Source organism: Nicotiana attenuata, unplaced genomic scaffold (genome assembly GCF_001879085.1).
Source record: "Nicotiana attenuata strain UT unplaced genomic scaffold, NIATTr2, whole genome shotgun sequence".
NCBI lineage: Eukaryota > Viridiplantae > Streptophyta > Magnoliopsida > Solanales > Solanaceae > Nicotiana > Nicotiana attenuata.
This window is the reverse complement of record NW_017674632.1, coordinates 50483-70284: the sequence shown is the minus strand read 5'-3', so window position 1 is coordinate 70284 and position 19802 is coordinate 50483. Positions and strand designations below refer to the sequence as shown.

The 19802-nt window shown below is 36.9% G+C and overlaps 2 protein-coding genes across 2 annotated transcripts; both read left to right on the top strand.

The window, feature by feature from the left end:
• Positions 1-1129: 1129 nt before the first annotated feature.
• Positions 1130-5667, top strand: LOC109219042 (bifunctional monothiol glutaredoxin-S16, chloroplastic). The gene is made up of 2 exons (XM_019383445.1): positions 1130-1748; positions 4838-5667. The coding sequence occupies exons 1-2, from the start codon at positions 1356-1358 to the stop codon at positions 5339-5341; spliced, it is 897 nt and encodes a 298-aa protein (XP_019238990.1). The 5' UTR covers positions 1130-1355; the 3' UTR covers positions 5342-5667.
• Positions 5668-9200: 3533 nt separating this feature from the next.
• Positions 9201-11222, top strand: LOC109219043 (protein DOG1-like 4). The gene is made up of 2 exons (XM_019383447.1): positions 9201-10079; positions 10650-11222. The coding sequence occupies exons 1-2, from the start codon at positions 9587-9589 to the stop codon at positions 10874-10876; spliced, it is 720 nt and encodes a 239-aa protein (XP_019238992.1). The 5' UTR covers positions 9201-9586; the 3' UTR covers positions 10877-11222.
• Positions 11223-19802: the final 8580 nt, after the last annotated feature.

Here is a 19802-nt window from a genome sequence, read left to right as displayed (position 1 = left end):
ACCTCCGAATCACCTGAAATTTTGCACGCATATCCAAAATCGCCTAGCGAAGCTACTGAAACTCTCGGAATTCCATTCCGAGCCCCGGATCAAAATCTCACCTACCAACCGGAATTCGCCAAAAATACTAACTTCGCCAATTCAAGCCTAATTCTACACCGGAACTCCAAAATCACTTCCGATCACACTCCTAAGTCACAAATCATCCCCCGAAGCTAATTGAATCACCGGAAATCACATCCGAGCCCTCTAACTCGTTAGTCAACATCTGGTTGACTTTTTCAATATATGCCTTCCTTAAAGAGACCAAGTGTCTCATTTTCTACCAAAGCCAAACCAATTCGACTCTAACTCACCAAATGCCGATAATGGAACATGAAGAAGCAATAAACGGGAAAAACGGGACGGTAACACATGGGCCGACGGGCCGGGTCGTCACAAAAGCAAAGTTGGATTCGACAATGCAAAGTCCCCAAGGAACTTCAACTTCTATCACTAATACTTGCAAAGTCCTCGTACCTTTTGTGGAACGAATTCAATAAAGTTGGGGTATTGTAAATACTTTTGAAATTTAGACAAGCTATCTAATTTAGATTCTTCAATTTACTATACTTTATTTTCTAACTGTTGTATTATTTTAATATTTCTTTCTCTTATTTCTTTTTTTTTTTCAATTAAAAAAGCAGGTACATGCCAACTATTTTAAAAATAGTGGATCAAGAAGAAGAATACGTGACTTAACTAAAATGATTTAGGAGATTCTGGGTCATTTTTAGAAGTTTGCTGATGGTACAGGTAAATTTGGTCGGATAATATAACGGCAGGGATAAATTTGACCAAATAATATAACAGAGGTTAGATATAAACAATATTTAAAACTAGAGGGATAAGTTTGTACCTTTTTCCATCCTTTTAACCCGCATCATGCATGGCTCTTCGTTGATCCCACTTAAATACCCATAAAGACAAACCATTAACCACTACGTCGCGACCCATTAATATGATGATTCCATTTCAAACCCAAAAAAACACAAAAAAAACAGCGTCTCTCACAACTTCATCCTTTCTCGTTCTTAATCACATTTCATCTTCATTTTTCTATTTGAAATTCAACAAAAGAAAAGAAAACACATCACTGGCCTCCAACACTCTATTACCATAAAAATTCGCCATTTAAACACTAGCGTTCACCTCGTGCGTCTTTGATGGGCTAGAAGTACTCCAATTGATCAAAATAGCCCAATTGTTGAGCCCAAACAAAAGAGATTTAACTCATCCAACTACATTCCACTCTTCAGTATCCACCATTTCTTCTTGTTCTTCTTCACCTTCTTCATCTTCTTGGTCTTATAGCCATGGCCTCATTGAACATCTCATATCTCACAAAACCCAATTCTTCTCTTCCCATTTTCTCCAATTTTTCTTCCCAAAATACCCCTTCTTTTTCCTCATATTCTCTTCCCAAACCCTCTTTCCTTTTCCCTTCGATTGCCCTCCGACCCAAAATCAGAACCAGAACTCGCCACGTAAGCATCGTCGTTTCAGCTGTAAAAAAGCTATCAGAAACAGACCCTTTAACCGTGCCTCTAGAACCTGTCGAAATTTCTGGAAGCTTCCCGAAGGAATCTGGTGTATATGCGGTGTATGATAATAATGGCGTTCTCCAATTTGTTGGCATATCGCGAAACATTGCCGCCAGTGTTCTTTCTCATAAGAATACTATACCCCAACTCTGCTCTTCCGTAAAGGTAACAACTTTGCTTATTCACATGTACAAGATTTCAGTTACTCCTTCCGTCCCAATTATGTGACACTTCTTTTTTAGTTTGTCCCTAAAAGAATGTTATCTTTCCTAATTTAGAATTACTTTAACTCTAAACTTTCCAAATTACATGATTTAGAGCCAAACACAAATATACATGGCTTTTTTAGACCCAATTTTCTAAAGTGTATCTCTCTTAAATGTGCCCACTCAAATTTTGTCCCCACTCTTAACAGGGAGTGATAAGCAATGCAAAATTTTATATATTTATGAAATTTTTTGTCATGATGCAAAGCTTAACGGATTCCATACTCAGGAGAAGGGTCGGGATAACTTGTAGTAAGTTGATGGGACAAGTTAAAGGTTTGTAACTTTATTAATAACTGGGGCGTGCTCACCTAGGCACGGGTTAGATGGTGTTGGATGGACATGAATGGAGCGGAAAGGATACGGAGGATTCATATGGTGGACCCAACTAATTGGGATTGAGGCGTAGTTAATTGATTGATGCTGTAAGAATTAGTTTATGATGGAGAGAACATATTTCTCATTTTTGGGTTTGTTGACAAAAGGGTATATAGAAGTGAAACTTTTGATCATGGTGCTTCTTGGTGGTGCTATTGAGTAAAACCACTTGCTGAATCTTTGTTGGGATACAGAGACTTAGAATCGATTTGAATTAGCATGTCCAAGTTAGAGTAAAGTAATATGCTGTGCAATTATGGTGAAATGCACATTGTGGTGACAGTATACGGAACACCTTGGGTTTTACTTGTCATAAAAGGTTGCTTCTTGTTGCATGTTCTTTCTCGAGTTAGTCGTATACATTTGACTAGAGATATGAAGCCAAGTTTACTTTTCTTATTCTTAAACATTGGTTTCAGTAAACAACTGCTTCATGTGATTCTTCCACTAGAATGGATTTGAATACGTGTGGCCAAGTTCAAGTTAAAGTAATGCATTAATAGTTAAATGCACATATCTTGGTTTTCTTGTCATAAAAAGGATGCTTCTTCTTGGGTGTTCTTTTTTGAGTTAGTCAAATACACTTTGTGACCCGAGAAATGAAGCCAATTTTGCTTTTCTTCTTCTTCTTCTTCTTAAAAATTGGTTTCAGCAGGCTATTCTGTTGTGTGATCTTCCATTGTGCACTGTCCCTGTTTCACCTTATGTTACTCGATTAAGTGAAAGTCTATGTTGTGTAGACTCCTCAAAATGCTTCCACACCTGTGTTAGATCCTCCAAAAATGCACTACTATTCGAGGATCGACGGCATTTTCGGAGAGTCCGAGCAACATAGGTGAAAGTTCTGTCTCAGTTTGAGAGCGGGTAGTTCCCATAGTTCGGTTGCTAGCAAAAACTATTAACTTCTATGTTGGATCTTCCAAATCATGAGAGCACACTTGGAGCATAAGTAGAGTTGCTCCTCTTGTGACCGGTTGGTCACGTGGTTGAGACGTTGAGTATGTACGTGCTTGGTACAGCCTCTTTGCAGAAATGTAAGGAAAAAGGCTGCATATTGTATATGTCCACTCTCCCTTTACTCCTTTGCCGGAGAATACTTCATGCGTGAAGTATGACCTGCAATTCCTTCAAATCATTATGGAACAACTTGTTAAAGGAGCTAATAACATGGTTGCATAGCCTGCAGTAGCCTCATTTGTATTATTAAGGGTCCTCCTTTTGGTTCTTCTGCCTGTTCTAGTGAGTCTCTTTGGTCTCTAATCTCTATTCACAATTGAGAGAAGATAACGGGAACTAGTTACTGCAAATCTGCAATTAGTTCCCGGGGTGACGATTTCCTGATATTTTCCCTCCTTTGTCCCAAGCTAACTGTTCAGTTTCTGATTATGACTTGACAACTAACTTGGAAACCAGACTTTCCCTCTAATCCAGCTCTCAAAAGGGAAAAAAAGAAGAAAAGAACTGTCTTGAACATAGGACAGCAATGGTGCCTCTTTAAATGGAAGAAACTCAAAGAGAAACTCCTTATAGAGTCAGAAAACATACTTATTCGACTATGAATCTTTATTGCACAATCCAGCCACTGGAACTGTGTACTCTTTGGTCGGAAAGATCCATGTTATCTGCTTTTCCTGACTAACTAATGATAGAAGAGCGAGAATAGCATCACTGTCCTCATTGTTACTGATCATCATTCTGCCTCTGCCTGCTGCTGCCACTGCTGGGCTGGTCCGCTTGATAAGGTTTAAAAATCAATTCATTTATGCCCAAAGAGGCCATAGAAAGCTTGTTTCCGGTGCTTAATGTGGCTAGAGAGTAGAGAAGGTTCTGCTAGTACAACACAAAACAGGTGGTCCACATTTCTGATTGAAGGCATTCATGATTTCATTTTATTCTTGGTCACTTACTTCACTACATTATGCTTCGGAAGGGGACAGATTGGCATTTGGTTTGATCGCTGCTCGGCATCTAATCAGCACTCTTTATCATAATATCATTTGTTATAAGACACAGTACAACTGCAAAGGGGAAACATAACGAGAATATTGGATTGGTACTCTATATGTGGACAGGGCACATAAGGCACACCATGCTGAATAAACATCCTCTTTAGTTGGTACTCTATATGTGGAATTTTCATTACAGTGAACATAAGGCACACAGCTGAAATAAACATCCTCTTTAGTCTAGAGCATAAGAAGATCTTGACAGGAATATATTACCAATGTGTTCTCCAACACGGCTAATTAGTTATTGTAACAGCCTTTTACTTTTTGTTTGGATAAATTATACTATCAACATTTTACTGTTATTTGACATATGAATATTTTCTTATAACTTTGTCAAACATCACATGCACAGTTATTCTTGCTTAGAATCTCAACTGCTGTGACCAATTCCTGTCTGCTCCCTGAATATTATAACGGAATCCTCTAAGCAGTGTAAGCATAGTAAATTGCCAATCTTATTAACACTGAAAGACAAATCTGTACCGGTTATTATTTCTGTTGAAATGATTCACATCTGTTTTTCTCTCCTTTTATGGTTTCACTTATTTTTAGATTATATTTTTCCTTTGAATACTTAATAACTGAAATTACTGTGTTGTAGGTTGGTGTGGTAGATGAGCCAGATAGAACAGCTTTAACCGAATCATGGAAATCATGGATGGAAGAGCATATTGCAGCCACCGGAAAGGTACCACCGGGTAACGAACCAGGAAACTCAACATGGGTACGTCAGCCACCAAAGAAGAAGACTGATCTGAGGTTAACACCTGGTCGTCATGTGCAATTGACAGTGCCCTTGGAGGACCTCATTGACCGGCTTGTGAAGGAAAACAAGGTGATTGCTTTCATAAAAGGGTCAAGAAGTGCACCACAATGTGGATTTTCACAGAGGGTGGTTGCCATGCTTGAAAGTGAAGGTGTCGATTATGAAAGTGTTGATGTCCTTGATGAAGAGTACAACTACGGATTGAGAGAGACGTTGAAGAACTATAGTAACTGGCCTACATTTCCACAAATTTTTGTGAAGGGTGAGTTGGTTGGTGGGTGTGATATCTTGACCTCGATGTACGAGAAGGGTGAACTTACCAACTTGTTCAAAAGCTAAATGTTCAATTAGCAGTAAAGAATGTAGCTTTATTGTAAGAGTTGACATGAGATATATATGTCATTGCACTAAATTCACTCATCAGTGTATCTGGTGGTCTGGAAATAGTGGAGTAGTTGGAAAAGGAATTCATTGTTTCTGTGTATAAGAGAACTTTGTTATAACTAGCAACTTGGAAATTTTGGGGTTTTTTTGTCATAAAGAACTCCTATATGGATCTTCATGTTCTCTGTTGATGTACTTGAAAATGTATTGGATAACGAAAACAGACAATGGCAGGACTTACACAAGATGGAGAGTGCCCTCTCTAGATTCTTTTTGAATAATTTTCGTGATGGCATTTGTCAAGAAAGCTGCAGATGGAATTATCTTACTGTAAAATGTTTCTTCCTTATATTTTCCAATAAGTGGCGCCTATATTGTTAACAGGGGCATCCCATCTTCTGTCCAGCATAGTGGATTTGAATCTCGCGGTGTAAGCAATATAGTAAGTAGAATATATAAGAGATTCCAAGCAGATATTGTCCATCTTTTATTAAGTAGAAAGTTGTCATTTTCCCTTTCAAGTGCATCTAGTGTGTTGATTTTTTTTTTTTTTTTACTGACTTCCTTTTCACAAAGTTGAGTAAGCTTTGACCATTGTGCAGATTTCACTTTCCCCTTAGTGGCGGAGCTAAGCTCCCTTCATCCGGCATTATACTATGTAAATAGGGGCATACACTGGTTTTTTGTCTGCTTGATATAAGAGAAGCTTTAAAATGTAGTGGTAAAGGGGTTGAAAAATTACCACTGCCTTTATTAAGTGGCGGAGCTAAATTCAATAAAAATTATATTGTGTAAATAGGATTTAATTGAAGAATGACTGGTGAGTTGGAAGCCGATTGTGGGAATATATTCAGCTAGTTTTACTTCTTTACTCTCCTAATAATACATGGCAAATGCAAGTGGCTAGAAAAATGACAAGCAGATGAGGACAAAAGGTCATGGATTTGAAGCGCGTTCTTGTCCTTTGGCTCTACATAATAAATTGAAATGAAAACCACCGATTTAAATCCCCACCACTCACCAAACATAGGCGGTTTGGCCTCCGGAATTATGTTTTCTCTGTAAATAGGGTATAAATTTAATCGGTTTGGTCTATCTGGATCTTTGAAATCGATCGAGAAAAAATATTACGTAATTATTATGATAACTTGAAAAAGAAGCATAAAATTCAACTGGATTATGCATTTTATATAAGAAAAAAGACGCGTTATCAATTTAATTTGGATACTCAAGCCAAAAACTTATACTAATAAGCACTCTAAACATTAAAATCGAAGCAAGTTTATGGACATTTTTCAATTTACTATTTTTCAATGAAAATTAACTCATTCAATATTATATACAATTATCCTACTTTAGAGCAATCTGACAATAAAATAAACTTTCATCCTTGATTAGAACAATAACTTATTCAAGGATTTCTATTTTTTTTGTTTCTGCAAATAGATTTATCGGAATTGTGTTTCTGGGAAAAAAAAATATCGTCTATTGATAAATCATGGAGGATAAATCATGGAGGAGTTGAGAAAACGCAACAGTATTAGATTCTTGAAAGAAAAATATTTTTATATTTTATGTTTAATGTTTAAAGAAAAAAAAAGGAGAAACGAAATTTTAAAATAAACTAATAAAGAAAGAAAAAGTCAATAGCAACTACTAATAAACAAAAAAGAGCAATTAAGGAAAGAGAAAAAATAAATAAAGGAGTAAACCTCCTTCTATATTTATAGAAGTCTAAAATGCACCAAACAAAACTCCTGCGTGAAGTGTGCTAGATGGGATCTCACGCCACTAAGGTGGAATGATAGCGCACTGCTAGTGGCACCTTCATTAAATGAGGGTGCCACTGAAAATATTTGTACCATTTCTTTTCTATATATATACATGTATGTATATATACTATTATATAGTCTCGATCAAAGTTTGCGGGTGGCGTATCACCCTATTCCTTACACATAGATTCATCCTGAGAACAATATGACATTTACCGCCCATCACACGCGCATAATCTAAACTTCAAGCTTCACATTTTAGTCTCCAGCCTTTATCTAAGCCGAATATTTCTCACCAAAATTGTTGTTAATTAAATGTTTGACACTCTTAGAATATGAAATACAATATTTCTTAATAATTCAAGCCTCCCGCAATGTTCCATTTAGTTTTTCGGATGCTTCTCAGATGTTCAACATGAATGGGGTGCACAACATCCCTGCAGAGGTGGTTCACTAATAGATCGAAGGATAAGTCATTCGATAATAGACCGAGAGATAAGTCATTCGACTCTCGCAATGTTTCTTTTTATTTTTTCAGATGCTTTTCTGAAGTTCAATGGGTCTACAGAGACGATTCAAAAAATATTAAAATGTTATATTTCGGATTTTAACCTGTGATCTAAAATAATTTTTGAAACCCCTTGCTTGTATACTAAAATCTTCTCTTATGTCAAGGGGATTCAACAGTTTATATATAACTAAAATAATTTATTTTTATCTTGTCTATATACCGTATAATTTTTCCACTTCCTTTTAACTCTAAAATAATGTCTGCATAACTAACACGCGTGTTTTAGTTATCTTCAGCTTCTAACTCTTTCCTGTGTATAGTGTCCATGAACCTAATTGATCCATGTGTTCCTTTGTCAATCATCAAAACCTAAACCGCTCATGTCAACAGAGATCCGATTGAACCCCTTGGCTCTTAAATAAGTGCTGCCTGCATAATTGACACTCGTGTAGTCAATCCGATAGCAACGTTACGGGTGCCAAAACATTGCACGAAGACAGCCCATAATATAATTCTCATGCTTTATTTCCTTCTCAACTGATATTTTCCCCTAGTCTAGAAGAATCAAGAAAATTCTTCACCACCGAGCAACATACATACAAATCCTCGGTATAACATCAACTAAAATAAAAAAATAAGAACTTAGAAATCCGTGCCACCGACTTCCTTATAGGACATGTTTAAAAGACCACTTTGGCTTTGCCTCTTAATTTCGTCACCTAAAAATAGAACTTTTTTGATCTCATCTTATGAAGCCAAGTAGGATATTCTTCTTATTGCCTAGCGTCAGGGGTGGAGCTACCTTAAAATCAAGGGGTTCAAATAATACCGCTTGCTAAAAAAATTCACTTATTATGTAATGCATACTACAAGCTGAAAATAAGCATAACCGTCGAATTTTCTTGAACTGAAACAGAAGCTTGATTTAGCTTATTTCTATAAAAGTTAGATTCTTCTTAATGAAAATTTTGACTTCGCCACACTGCTAGTGTACAGTGGGGGATCCAAGATTTTGAATTCGTGGGTGCTTAATTTTTTTTGACGTGAAGTTATTACTATACACATCGTATAAGTGTACAACTATTTAAATACAGAGATAAGAAAATTAATGAGAAAATCATAATATTAATATTACGGACGCCGTAAAATTGTGAAGCGAGAAAAAAGATTAGTGAATTTTGCTGCTTTGGAGGAACTCTATTTTTTTAAAGAAAATTTTCTTTTTCTTTCTTCGCTATAGTGAATTGGATAAAGTAAAAAAAAGGAAAAGTTAAAAAAGAAATAGGAAAGAAGGTAAAACAAATTCAGAAGCAAAAGAATAAAAGTAGTAGTGTTGGCTCAAAAAAGAGTGAGATAGTGCTTGATAAAATGGTTGAGAAAAAGACACTTACTAAAGAGATTCGATCTCCCAACCTTTGACATATGTAGCACTCCAGCACCCACCGTAAAACCAAAGCACTCCTATTTGTTAGCTGGGTGCTTACTGTTTTTATATACATATGTTTTCTTAAATTTTCAATATAACTATACATACTCCGCATCGAGGTTAATGGGTGCTCGCGCACCCAATTTTTAAATATAAATCCGCTCCTGCTAGTATACCTCTTTCGACCCCTTACTTGATACTTCCTTTTCATCTAGAGATTTCCAGGGAATTCTTTCTTTACAACCGAGCAACACACCAGGCCAACAACAAAAAGAAAAAAATATAGGGATTCATTTCAATCCTCACTAAAATACAAACCCCTTTTCATCAATTTTTGTATATTTATTGTAACCAAATTCCCTCTTTATTACACCCTACACTATCTCTCTCTCTTTCATCACTGTCACCACTTTCTTTCTATTCTTCTATTCTCTGCTTCTTCTGTTTCTTTTTTTTACATTTCTTCTTAGAACTCAGGAAAAAAAACAAATATGGCGCCACCTGGCTCATTTGGAAACAGCATCACTGTTGATTCATTTGAGGCTTTTCTTCAAGGCTGGTTATTACGCCAAGAACAATTCTTGAATGAACTTATAATAGCACAAAACACATATGATGAATCACAAGAGGGTATTATTAAAAACCTTATTTCTGGTGTCCTAGTTCATTATCAAGAATACTTTGAAGAAAAATCAAGAATGTCTCATAGAAATGTATTCCACGTCTTTTCTCCTGCATGGTTTACTCCATTAGAAAAAAGTTACTTATGGATTGCAGGGTTCAAACCGGGTTTAGCTTTTTCCTTGGTAATGAATTCTGTAGATGATTTGAGTGAAAATCAAGTTGAGAGAATTAATAGGCTGAAATTTGAAACAAGGGTTCAAGAGAAGAATCTTATGGATGAGTTGGCCAAAATACAAGAAAGTGTGGCAGCCCCTCCGTTTATAGGACTAGCACAACAGTTCGGCGCAGAACTCCTCAAAGGTATTGAATTGTATGACTATCTAATATAAAAGTAACTTTTTTTTATATAAAGCATATTTTGGCGTAACTGGTAAAGTTATGACCAGGAGGTTAGGGGCTGACAATAGCTTCCCGCAAAAATACAGGATAAGGCTGCGTACAATAGATCCTTGTGGTCTGCCTCTTTCCGAACCCCGCACATTGCATAAGCTTATTTTACCGGTCGGCCTTTTTTTGTTACTTTGGTCCTTCCTAAATATTGTTATACCCAAACTAAATTGGTTGAAAATAAATTTTGTTTTAAGAAACCATTAACTATTTTTTCTCAAAAGTATTTTTTCTTTAATAAATGATTTATACTATCTTTTATAAAAAACAATTTAAAAATTATTACTCATTTCTCAAAAGCCTGATTTCCTTTTTCCGTACCAAATACAAAATATTATTTTGCTTGTTGGATGACCCTAAAGTTTGAACCTAGAACATTTTGTCCACTCTAATTTCATGTTGTAATGCGCGATCATTTTATTTAAAAGTTTAAGCGATTAAAAAGAGTCATCTTAATTATTTAATTAAATTATGTCATAACAGGGGAAGGTGGAGAAATAAGAGAAGTGGATGAAAATATAGAGACACTGAGATCAGCTCTAGAAAATGTGATAAAAGATGCAGATAGATTAAGGACAAGAACAACAGAGAGGGTGGTGGGGATATTAAATCCTTTGCAGAGTTTGAGGTTTTTGACAGCAACAGCACAACTTCAGTTGAGAATAAGGATGTTGGGAACGCAGAGAGACAGATGGTCAGTAGATTTGTAATTCACTTTTTTTTTGGTTAATTCGTGAAGACTGAATCATGAATTAGTTAGAGGTTTTGTGTTAGTTTAGAGACTTGTTTGATAATATTTGTAAGATAAAGATTTTATTTGTTATATCAATATTAGGCTTATGTTGTAATAGTAGGCTTTGTCTCACTGACACTTCAAATTGTTGTTAGGTTTGTGTCGAATTCTCGAAAATAATGTATCTTTGAAGAATTCGACAAGAATGCAATAACATTTTTAAAATGTTCAAGCAATATAGGTAGAAATTACTCGGGTGAATGGTAAATATAAGAGGTTACTTTCTTTCTTTTTATCTTTGGGATGTGTTTTTATTGACTCTATTTGTCTTTTTTCATAAGAGCATTTGAAGGTATTGGGATTGGCTTAAAAGCTGGTCAAACTAACTTAAAAATATTTTTGGGCTTATTTGAGTGTTTGGATAAATCATAAAAGTGCTTTTAAGCTAAATACTTTTAAGCTAAAATACCCAAAACAAGCCAAAAACAATAAGTTAGGCCACCCTAGGGATGGCAAATGGGTGGGTTGGGCTGAATTTATGCGCGTCAAGATGGGTTAGGTCAATAAATGAGTCATTGCCCAACCCAGCCCAAAGTGTACTTGGCTAAGATGGGCTGGGTCAAAATGGGCTAAACAATATGTCATAACCCAACCCGCCCAACTTGACCCATATTTTAGAACCATGCTCATCTTGCATAAAAAAGATGGGTTCAGTTTATCCTGAACTCGTTGCCTCCTGAGTATGGACCTTTTCAAATTAACTATAACACTATTAAGGATAAGTGGAATGTTAGTGAATTGTCCAGCATGCTTACTAAGGAGGAGTCAAGACTTAAGAAATAAGGGAGTCATTCAATTAACCTCATGAGTCAAGGAGCTGGTAAAGGACTTAAAGTGAAGCCCAACAAGTTCAAGAAGAAGAAAGCACCTGCTAAAGCTCCACAGGATGCTAAGAAGGAACATAAGGTAGATACGCGTCGTTTCTGTAACAAGGAAGGACACTATCAGAAAGATTACCTGAAACGTAAAGCTGGGTTCGAAAATAAAGGTATAATTAGTGCTTTTGTATGTTTCGAATCAAATTTAATAGAAGTTCTTAATAATACTTGATGGCTTGATTCTGGTGCAACTGCTCATGTATCTACTACGTTGCAGTGATTCCTTACGATCCAAACTACAAATCCAAATAAGGGTTTCTTGTTTATGGAAAATCGTATGAAGGCTACAATTGAAGGCATAGGGACTTATCCTTTGATCATGGAGACTGGACGTCACCTTGATCTATTACAGACTCTTTATGTACCTTCAGTTTTTAGGAATTTGATTTTTCTTTCAAGACTTGATGTTTCTGGATTTGATTTAAAGTTTGGAAATGGATGTTTCAATTTATATAAGAATGCTATTTTTATGGTTCTGGTTTTCTTAGTGATGGTTTATATAAGTTGAAACTCGATATTGATTTTTCTAATTCCCTTCTTATTGTTCAACATAATGTTAGAACTAAACGTAGTTCACTAGATGAAAGTTCTTCTTATTTGTGGCATAGGCGTTTGGGTCATATATCCAAATAAAAGGTTAGAAAGATTTGTAAAGAATGAGATTCTTCCGAATCTAAATTTTATTGATCTTACTATATGTTTGGATTGCATTAAGGGAAAGCAGACCAAGCATAGTAATAAAGGTGCCACAAGAAGCACCCAGCTTCTTGAAATAATACACACCGATATTTGTGGACCCTTTGATGTTTCATCTTTTGGTGGAGAGAAATATTTTATCACTTTTATCGATGATTTTTCACGTTATGGATACATCTATTTGCTGAAAGAAAAATCTCAAGCAACATATATCCTCAAGGTGTTTGTTAATGAGGTTGAAAGGCAATTAGATAAAAAGGTGAAAATCATTAGGTCAGTAAAGGTGGTGCATATTATGGAAAATATAAATGAATCAGGACAATGTCCAGGTCCATTTGCAAAGTTCCTCGAGGAACATGGCATATGTGCACAGTATACTATGCCAGGAACACCTCAACAAAATGGTGTTGCAGAAAGTCGTAATCGAACACTTATGGATATGGTTAGGAGCATGATGAGTAATTCCTCATTACCCAAATCATTGTGGATGTATGCTCTTAAAACCGTTGTATATTTATTAAACAAGGTTCCTAGTAAGGCAGTTCCAAAGACTCCTTTTGAACTGTGGACAGGAAGGAAACCTAGTTTAAGGCACCTGCATGTTTGGGTTTGCCCAACGGAAGCCAGAGTTTATAATCCACAAGAAAAGAAATTAGATTCACGAACAGTAAGTGGTTACTTTATTGGTTACCCAGAGAAATCTAAAGGGTATGTGTTTTACTGTCCAAACCATAGTTCGAAAATTATTGAAACGGTAATGCAAGATTGAGAAGGGTGAAGTTAGTGGGAGTATTGAAAAGCAAAGTGTGAAAATAAAAGAGGTGAGGGTCAATATTCTATTACCCAGAAATGTTCCTACTTCCACACAAATACCAAATATTGTTCCAGTTGTTGAAGAATACTTTGACAACACCGAGCAACATTTGGATGAAACACTTCGTGAAGAAACTAACTCACAAATATCTGACACAAATGAGCCACAAGAAATGCCATTAAGAAAATCTCAAAGAGTTAGAAAATTGGCTATTTCGGATGATTACGTGGTTTATTTACAATAGTCAGATTTTGATATTGGTCTTAATAAGGATCCGGTTTCATGTTCACAAGACATAGAAAGTGATGAGTTTGACAAATGGATTGATGCCATGAAGGAAGATTTAAAATCCATGGAATACAATAAAGTCTGGGATCTTGTTGAATTGCCAGAAAGTTCTAAAAGAATCGGGTGTAGATGGGTCATTAAGACCAAACGCGATTCAAATGGCAATATTGAACGATACAAAGCCACACTTTTTGCCAAGGGTTATACGCAGAAAGGAGGCATTGATTATAAAGAGACCTTTTCACCGGTCTCAAAGAAAGACTTGTTGAGAATTATTATAGCTTTGGTGGCTCATTATGATTTAGAGTTACACAAAATGGATGTGAAAACTGCCTTTCTTAATGGAGATCTCGAGGAGGAAGTTTATATGACCAACCAGAGGGTTTCGAAACTAAAGAAAAATGTCAAATGGTATGTAAACTGAAGAAGTCAATATATGGACTTAAACAAGCCTCACGACAATGGTATATAAAATTTAATGATACCATAACATCATTTGGATTTGTGGAAAATACAGTTGATCGGTGTATATACCAAAAGATCAATAGGAGCAAGTTTATATTTTTAGTCCTATATATTGATGATATCCTACTTGCTACTAATGATTTAGGCATATTGCGGGAGACTAAAGATTTTCTTTCTAAGAATTTTGAAATGAAAGATATGGGTGAGGCATCCTATGTGATAGGAATAAAAATATTCCGTGATAGATCACAAGGATTATTGGGATTGTCTCAGAAATGCTATATTGAAAGATGTTAGTTTGTATGGGTCCACCAAATCGTAGAGTACCTGGTCCTCTACAAGGTTCTACTAAGAGTACTTAATAAAACAGTATGTAAATGAGGCAGAGGATTTTTACGTGGAAAAATCCCACACAGGGGGATCAAAAAACCACAACCTACACCTATAGGCTTTTAACTTCACTAACTTGTAATCTACCTATTACAAGACACTTTACAATACTTCCTATCTGGGAGAGAAAGGCTGAGAAGGCAAGTGAATTTCTGGCTCTTGACCTGGTTTGTACTCCAGAATCTAGAGGAGTGATGATGTTGTCTATAGGGTGAGAGCTTTGGCGTCTCCAGTTAGATGCCTGAGGTTCATTCTGAGAGGAGGAAGGTACGTTTGGCTGATTTTCCTCTATCCTTCTTTCAGGTGCTAGTGGAGTTCCCTGAACTGCATCAACCACCCTTTCTTCAGCTTCTGTGGTTGTGATTGAGGTGCTTGGTTCTGTTGATGATGAGGCGGCATTCTCTTCATTTGGCTCTTTTACTTGACTCATCATATCTGCCTTTCCGTTTGTCATGTGAATAACTTCACCAGGAACGAGTAAGAGTTCTCCATCTTGATCTTCCTCAGCACTCTTCTCAGATGATGGATAAGATTCATCAAAGATAACACGGACACTCTCCTCAACACATTGAGTCCGCTTGTTATATATCTTGTAAGCCTTGCTTTGAGAAGAGTACCCAAGAAATATTCCTTCGTCACTCTTGGCATCGAATTTACCAAGCTGATCCTTTCCATGGTTGAGAACATAACATTTGCATCCAAATGTTCTTAGATGAGTCAGCTTGGGTTTTCTTCCATTCAACAATTCATAAGGGGTCTTATTCAGAAGTGATCTGATCATGCACCTGTTCACTAAATAGCAGGCAGTGTTGATAGCTTCAACCCAGAAATTCTTTGCAATTCCACTGTCAATCAGCATTGTTCTTGCCATTTCTTCCAGAGTTCTGTTCTTCCTTTCTACTACTCCATTTTGCTGGGGAGTTCTGGGAGCTGAGAAGTTGTGAGTGATGCCATTTTCATTACAGAATTCATCAAATTTGACATTGTCAAATTCTGTCCCATGATCTGATCTAATGCATACGACTCTAGACTCCATCTTCACCTAGATTTTCTTCACAAAGGCCACAAATACTTCAATAGTTTCATCTTTTGTTCTGAGAAACAGAGTCCATGTGAATCTGGAATAGTCATCCACGATTACAAAAATGTATCTCTTTCCTCCTCTGCTTTGCACCCTCATAGGTCCACACAAATCCATATGCAGGAGCTCAAGCGGCTTTGAGGTGCTTACATCTCTTTTAGACTTAAAGGAGGACTTCATATGTTTTCCTCTAGCACAGGCATCACAGACTTTTTGAATCTTGAGTTGTGACATAGGCAGACCATGGACCAGGTCCTTCTGAATTAGTTTGTTTAGAAGGGAAAAGCTTGCATGGCCCGGTCTTCTGTGCCATAGTTCAGCATCATCGTCAACCGCTTTCAGACAACTCAAATCACCACTCTGTAAAGATTCGTAATCAGCAACATAGATGTTCTTGTATCTTTTGGCCACCGGTACTATTTCACCGGTCACAAGGTCGGTGACTGTACATATTTTGGACAAGAATTCCACCTTGTTTCCTTTATCACAGATTTGAGAAACACTCAGGAGACTGTACTTAAGCCCATTGACATAGTATACATTTTCAATAGAATGAGTGAGTGACTTCCCAACTTTTCCAACTCCAAGAATATACCCCTTTTTTCCATTGCCAAAGGATACACTCCCTCCTTGCAGGGCTTTTAGTGAAAGAAAGTTTGTGGTGTTCCCAGTCATGTGTTTCGAACATCCACTATCCATGAACCATTGTTGACCGCTTCCTTTCACTGTTCCCTGCACAAGAGATCAGGAGTTAGTTTTAGGAACCTAAATAATTTGGGTCCCTTGTAGTAAGCAAGAGGATGAATAATAGCTCTCTTAGTCCATGTAGGTAATGTGCATTTTTTGTAAGCGGAACCTGGTCCCTCTTTTGCGGTCACAGTTTCAGCAGCCACTTTGTCTTTCTAAACTGATTGATTCTTGGCCTGGATGCCTTCCTTGAAGCGCCTAGTGTTCCCACATTGGGTACGAGGCCAGTTATCAGAGACAGTGACGCACTTACTGTGAGGGTTGTGAGGAGTTTTCTCCCTTTGGAACCCTGCTCCCTGCCTTTTTCCACTATCATTATTAAGTAAGGCAATGGTAGCTTCTGAGGTCCAGGTCCACTTTAGAGACCTTTCAAGATCATTCATTACTCTTTCTACATTGGTTTGGAGGAGCTCGTTTTTCTCAATTTCAGCACACATCCTAAATCTCATAGCTTTCACCTCATCTTCAAGCCTAAGGTATTCCTCACTCGCTATCTCCTTTCCTCTTTTAGAACTTTCAGGTTTTGACTTAGTCTATGGTTTTACTATTGTTTCCCTTTGGTTTGCAATTTCTGCCAACAGATCACTCTTTTCTTTTCTAAGGATTTCAATGGTTTTCTTATGGTCAGTAACTGCAGCCACTAAGTCTTCTCTAGTATGTTCAGATTCTTCTAGTTCTAAGATCAAGGAATCCCTATCCTCCGCAAGCTACAAAAGGCAGTGATTAAAACATCAGCTAAACACATGAGTTTTTTGGAGAATAGGATTTTAGATTTCTCTGAACATCCCTAAAGTTTACCTCTTTGTTGCCATTGTCTTCATCATCATCTGATTAAGCCATCAAAGCAAAAGTTGAGTTATATCCAATCTCCTCGCCTTCAACTGCCATCATGGAACTATCACCAGTATCAGGTTTATCTTCAGACTGTTTTGCTTGTGTAGTTCACTCATGAGCTGTTTGCAAAGTCTCCCATATTTCCTTTGCAGTGTCACAGGTAGAGATTCTGTCGTACTCTTTAGGTCCCATTCCACATACCAGAATTTTCTTGGCACGAAAATTCTTCTCCACAGCTTTCTTGTCTGCTTCAGTGTATTTTGCTGGTTTTTTCCGTTGAAAATGGAAATTCATCTAGTACCTTCATTGGAGCATAAGGACCATCGCAAATGATATCCCATAGCTCACAATCCTCAGCCATGATGAAATCGTGCATTCTAGCTTTCCACCACCAATAGCATTTTCCATCAAACTTGGGGGGTTGGTATATGGATTGACCTTCTTCAAAATTTATTGGAGCCGCCATGAGGATCCTTCTTAGGTGTTAGCCTGATAGGAGGAACCTGCTCTGGTACCAATTGTTAGTTTGTATGGTCCACCAAATCGTAGAGTACCTGGTCCTATACAAGGTTCTACTGAGAGTACATAATAAAACAGTGTGTAAATGAGGCAGGGGATTTTTACGTGGAAAAATCCCACACAAGGGGATCAAAAAACCACGACCTACACCTGTAGGCTTTTAACTTCACTAACTTGTAATCTACCTATTACAAGCCACTTTACAATACTTCCTATTGCAAAGGATTTACTCAACTAACTTGTGGTACCTTTACCACAAGCCACTTCGTGACTATCCTAGTTACAAAGGCTTTTTCTTACTTGTGATGCTATCACCACAAGCTACACTGTAACTCTACGATTACAAGACTTTTCCTTATGACTAAATCTAGTTACAACATAAACTCAAGGAGTTCACGGATTTACAAGAGGATTCCTAATCAAAATGCTTCTAGGTAAGCAGTTTAGGAGATACAGTAAGTACAATAACAAGGTTACAACTCAACTAGGACAACAACAATCTATCTTTTAGGAACTGGTCCGTAGTAGTGTTCAACCTTGTTCTTCAAGCTTGTGAGGATTGATTTTTCTGTTTTTTTGCAAGAGACTTGAATGAGAAACAGAAGCCTTCCAGTCATGTTTTGTATAAAGCTCATTGTGGATACATCTTGATCACATCACCTGATTGGTTAGAGAATGAGTGGGCGGACAGTGCAGTGCAGTGCGGCAGAAACAGTGCCGTCAGTCACTTCATTTCCAGCTGTGTCCAATTGACTTTGTATTACTATGAGGAAACCACAAGAGTATCAGGTCCTTGTGTTGATTCCTAGCTCCTGAAGCTGTAGCAGTTCACCTTTAGCTGGAATCCGTTAAAGTTTGCAGCAATCCAAGTAGGCCAGGTTCCCTATTTGATTCTTAACAGTAAGTTTGTTAGATCATCAAAACATAAGGCAAGAGTATTTATGATCTATCAAAAGAGTTTTAGAGAGATTTAACATGAATAACTGTTCAGCAGGAATTGTTCCAATTCAAAAAGGGGACAAATTTAGTCTCATGTAATGCCCTAAGAATGATGTAGAACGAAAAGAAATGGAATCAATTCCTTACTCTTCAATTGTTGATAGTCTGATGTATTCTCGGACCTGCACTAGATCGGATATTAGTTTTGCGGTCAGAATGCTAGGAAGAAATTAGAGTAGCCCAGGAATTGATCATTGGAATGCTGCAAAGAAAGTTTTGAGGTACCTGAAAGGAAAGAAGGGTTACATGCTCACGTATAGGAGATCCAAGCATTTGGTAGTTATTGGATACTTGGATTCAGATTTCGCTAGATGTATTGATACTACAAAATCCACGTTTGGTTATTTGTTCAAATTAGCTGAAGGTGCAATATCGTGGAAGAGTGCCAAAGAGTCTGTCATTGCTACATCCACGATGAAAGCAGAATTTATGGCCTGTTTTGATGCCACAATTCATACATTATGGCTGCGAAACTTTGTTTCAGGACTTGGGATTGTCGATACCATTACCAAGCCGCTGAAAATTTATTGTGATAATTCTGCAGTAGTATTCTTGTTCAAGAACGATAAGTACTCCAAATGTGCCAAACATATGGAATTAAAGTACTTTACCGTTAAGGAGGAAGTTCAGAAACAAAGAGTGTCACTTGAGCATATTAGAACAGATCTCATGATTGCAGATCCGTTAACGAAAGGTTTACAACCAAAGATATTTAAAGAACATGTACATAGAATGGGTCTTGGCTTCATTTATGTGTTTAAGATAACATTAGTGATTTCCTGTTTCTCATAATGGTGTACACGTTATTGTTTTGAGATATAACAGGATACGTCTCAATGAGACATTATTGTGGACCATAATATTTTATATCTTATGGACCTAGTACGATAAGTTACTAATGTTGTAGTGTATGGAAGGGAGAATGTAGATAAATTATATATAACCGCCATAACTCACATTTAGTAGTTTATCGTATTATGGTATTTATGATGGACGTTATAGAAGATATTTGTTTATGCGCAACTAATGTTCCTATATTAAATATTAATATTATGTGATTATTGGGCCAAGTGGGAGAATATAAGTTGTTTTCTTACGTGTATGTGACCCAATAGGTTTAAGGCCCTTAATT

Excerpts from the sequence above, each read along its gene's own strand:
- LOC109219042 (XM_019383445.1), top strand. The coding sequence starts at position 1,356 with ATGGCCTCATTGAACATCTCATATCTCACAAAACCCAATTCTTCTCTT. Across the intron at positions 1,749-4,837 it reads AACTCTGCTCTTCCGTAAAG|GTTGGTGTGGTAGATGAGCC; the intron begins GTAACAACTTTG and ends ACTGTGTTGTAG.
- LOC109219043 (XM_019383447.1), top strand. The coding sequence starts at position 9,587 with ATGGCGCCACCTGGCTCATTTGGAAACAGCATCACTGTTGATTCATTT. Across the intron at positions 10,080-10,649 it reads CGGCGCAGAACTCCTCAAAG|GGGAAGGTGGAGAAATAAGA; the intron begins GTATTGAATTGT and ends ATGTCATAACAG.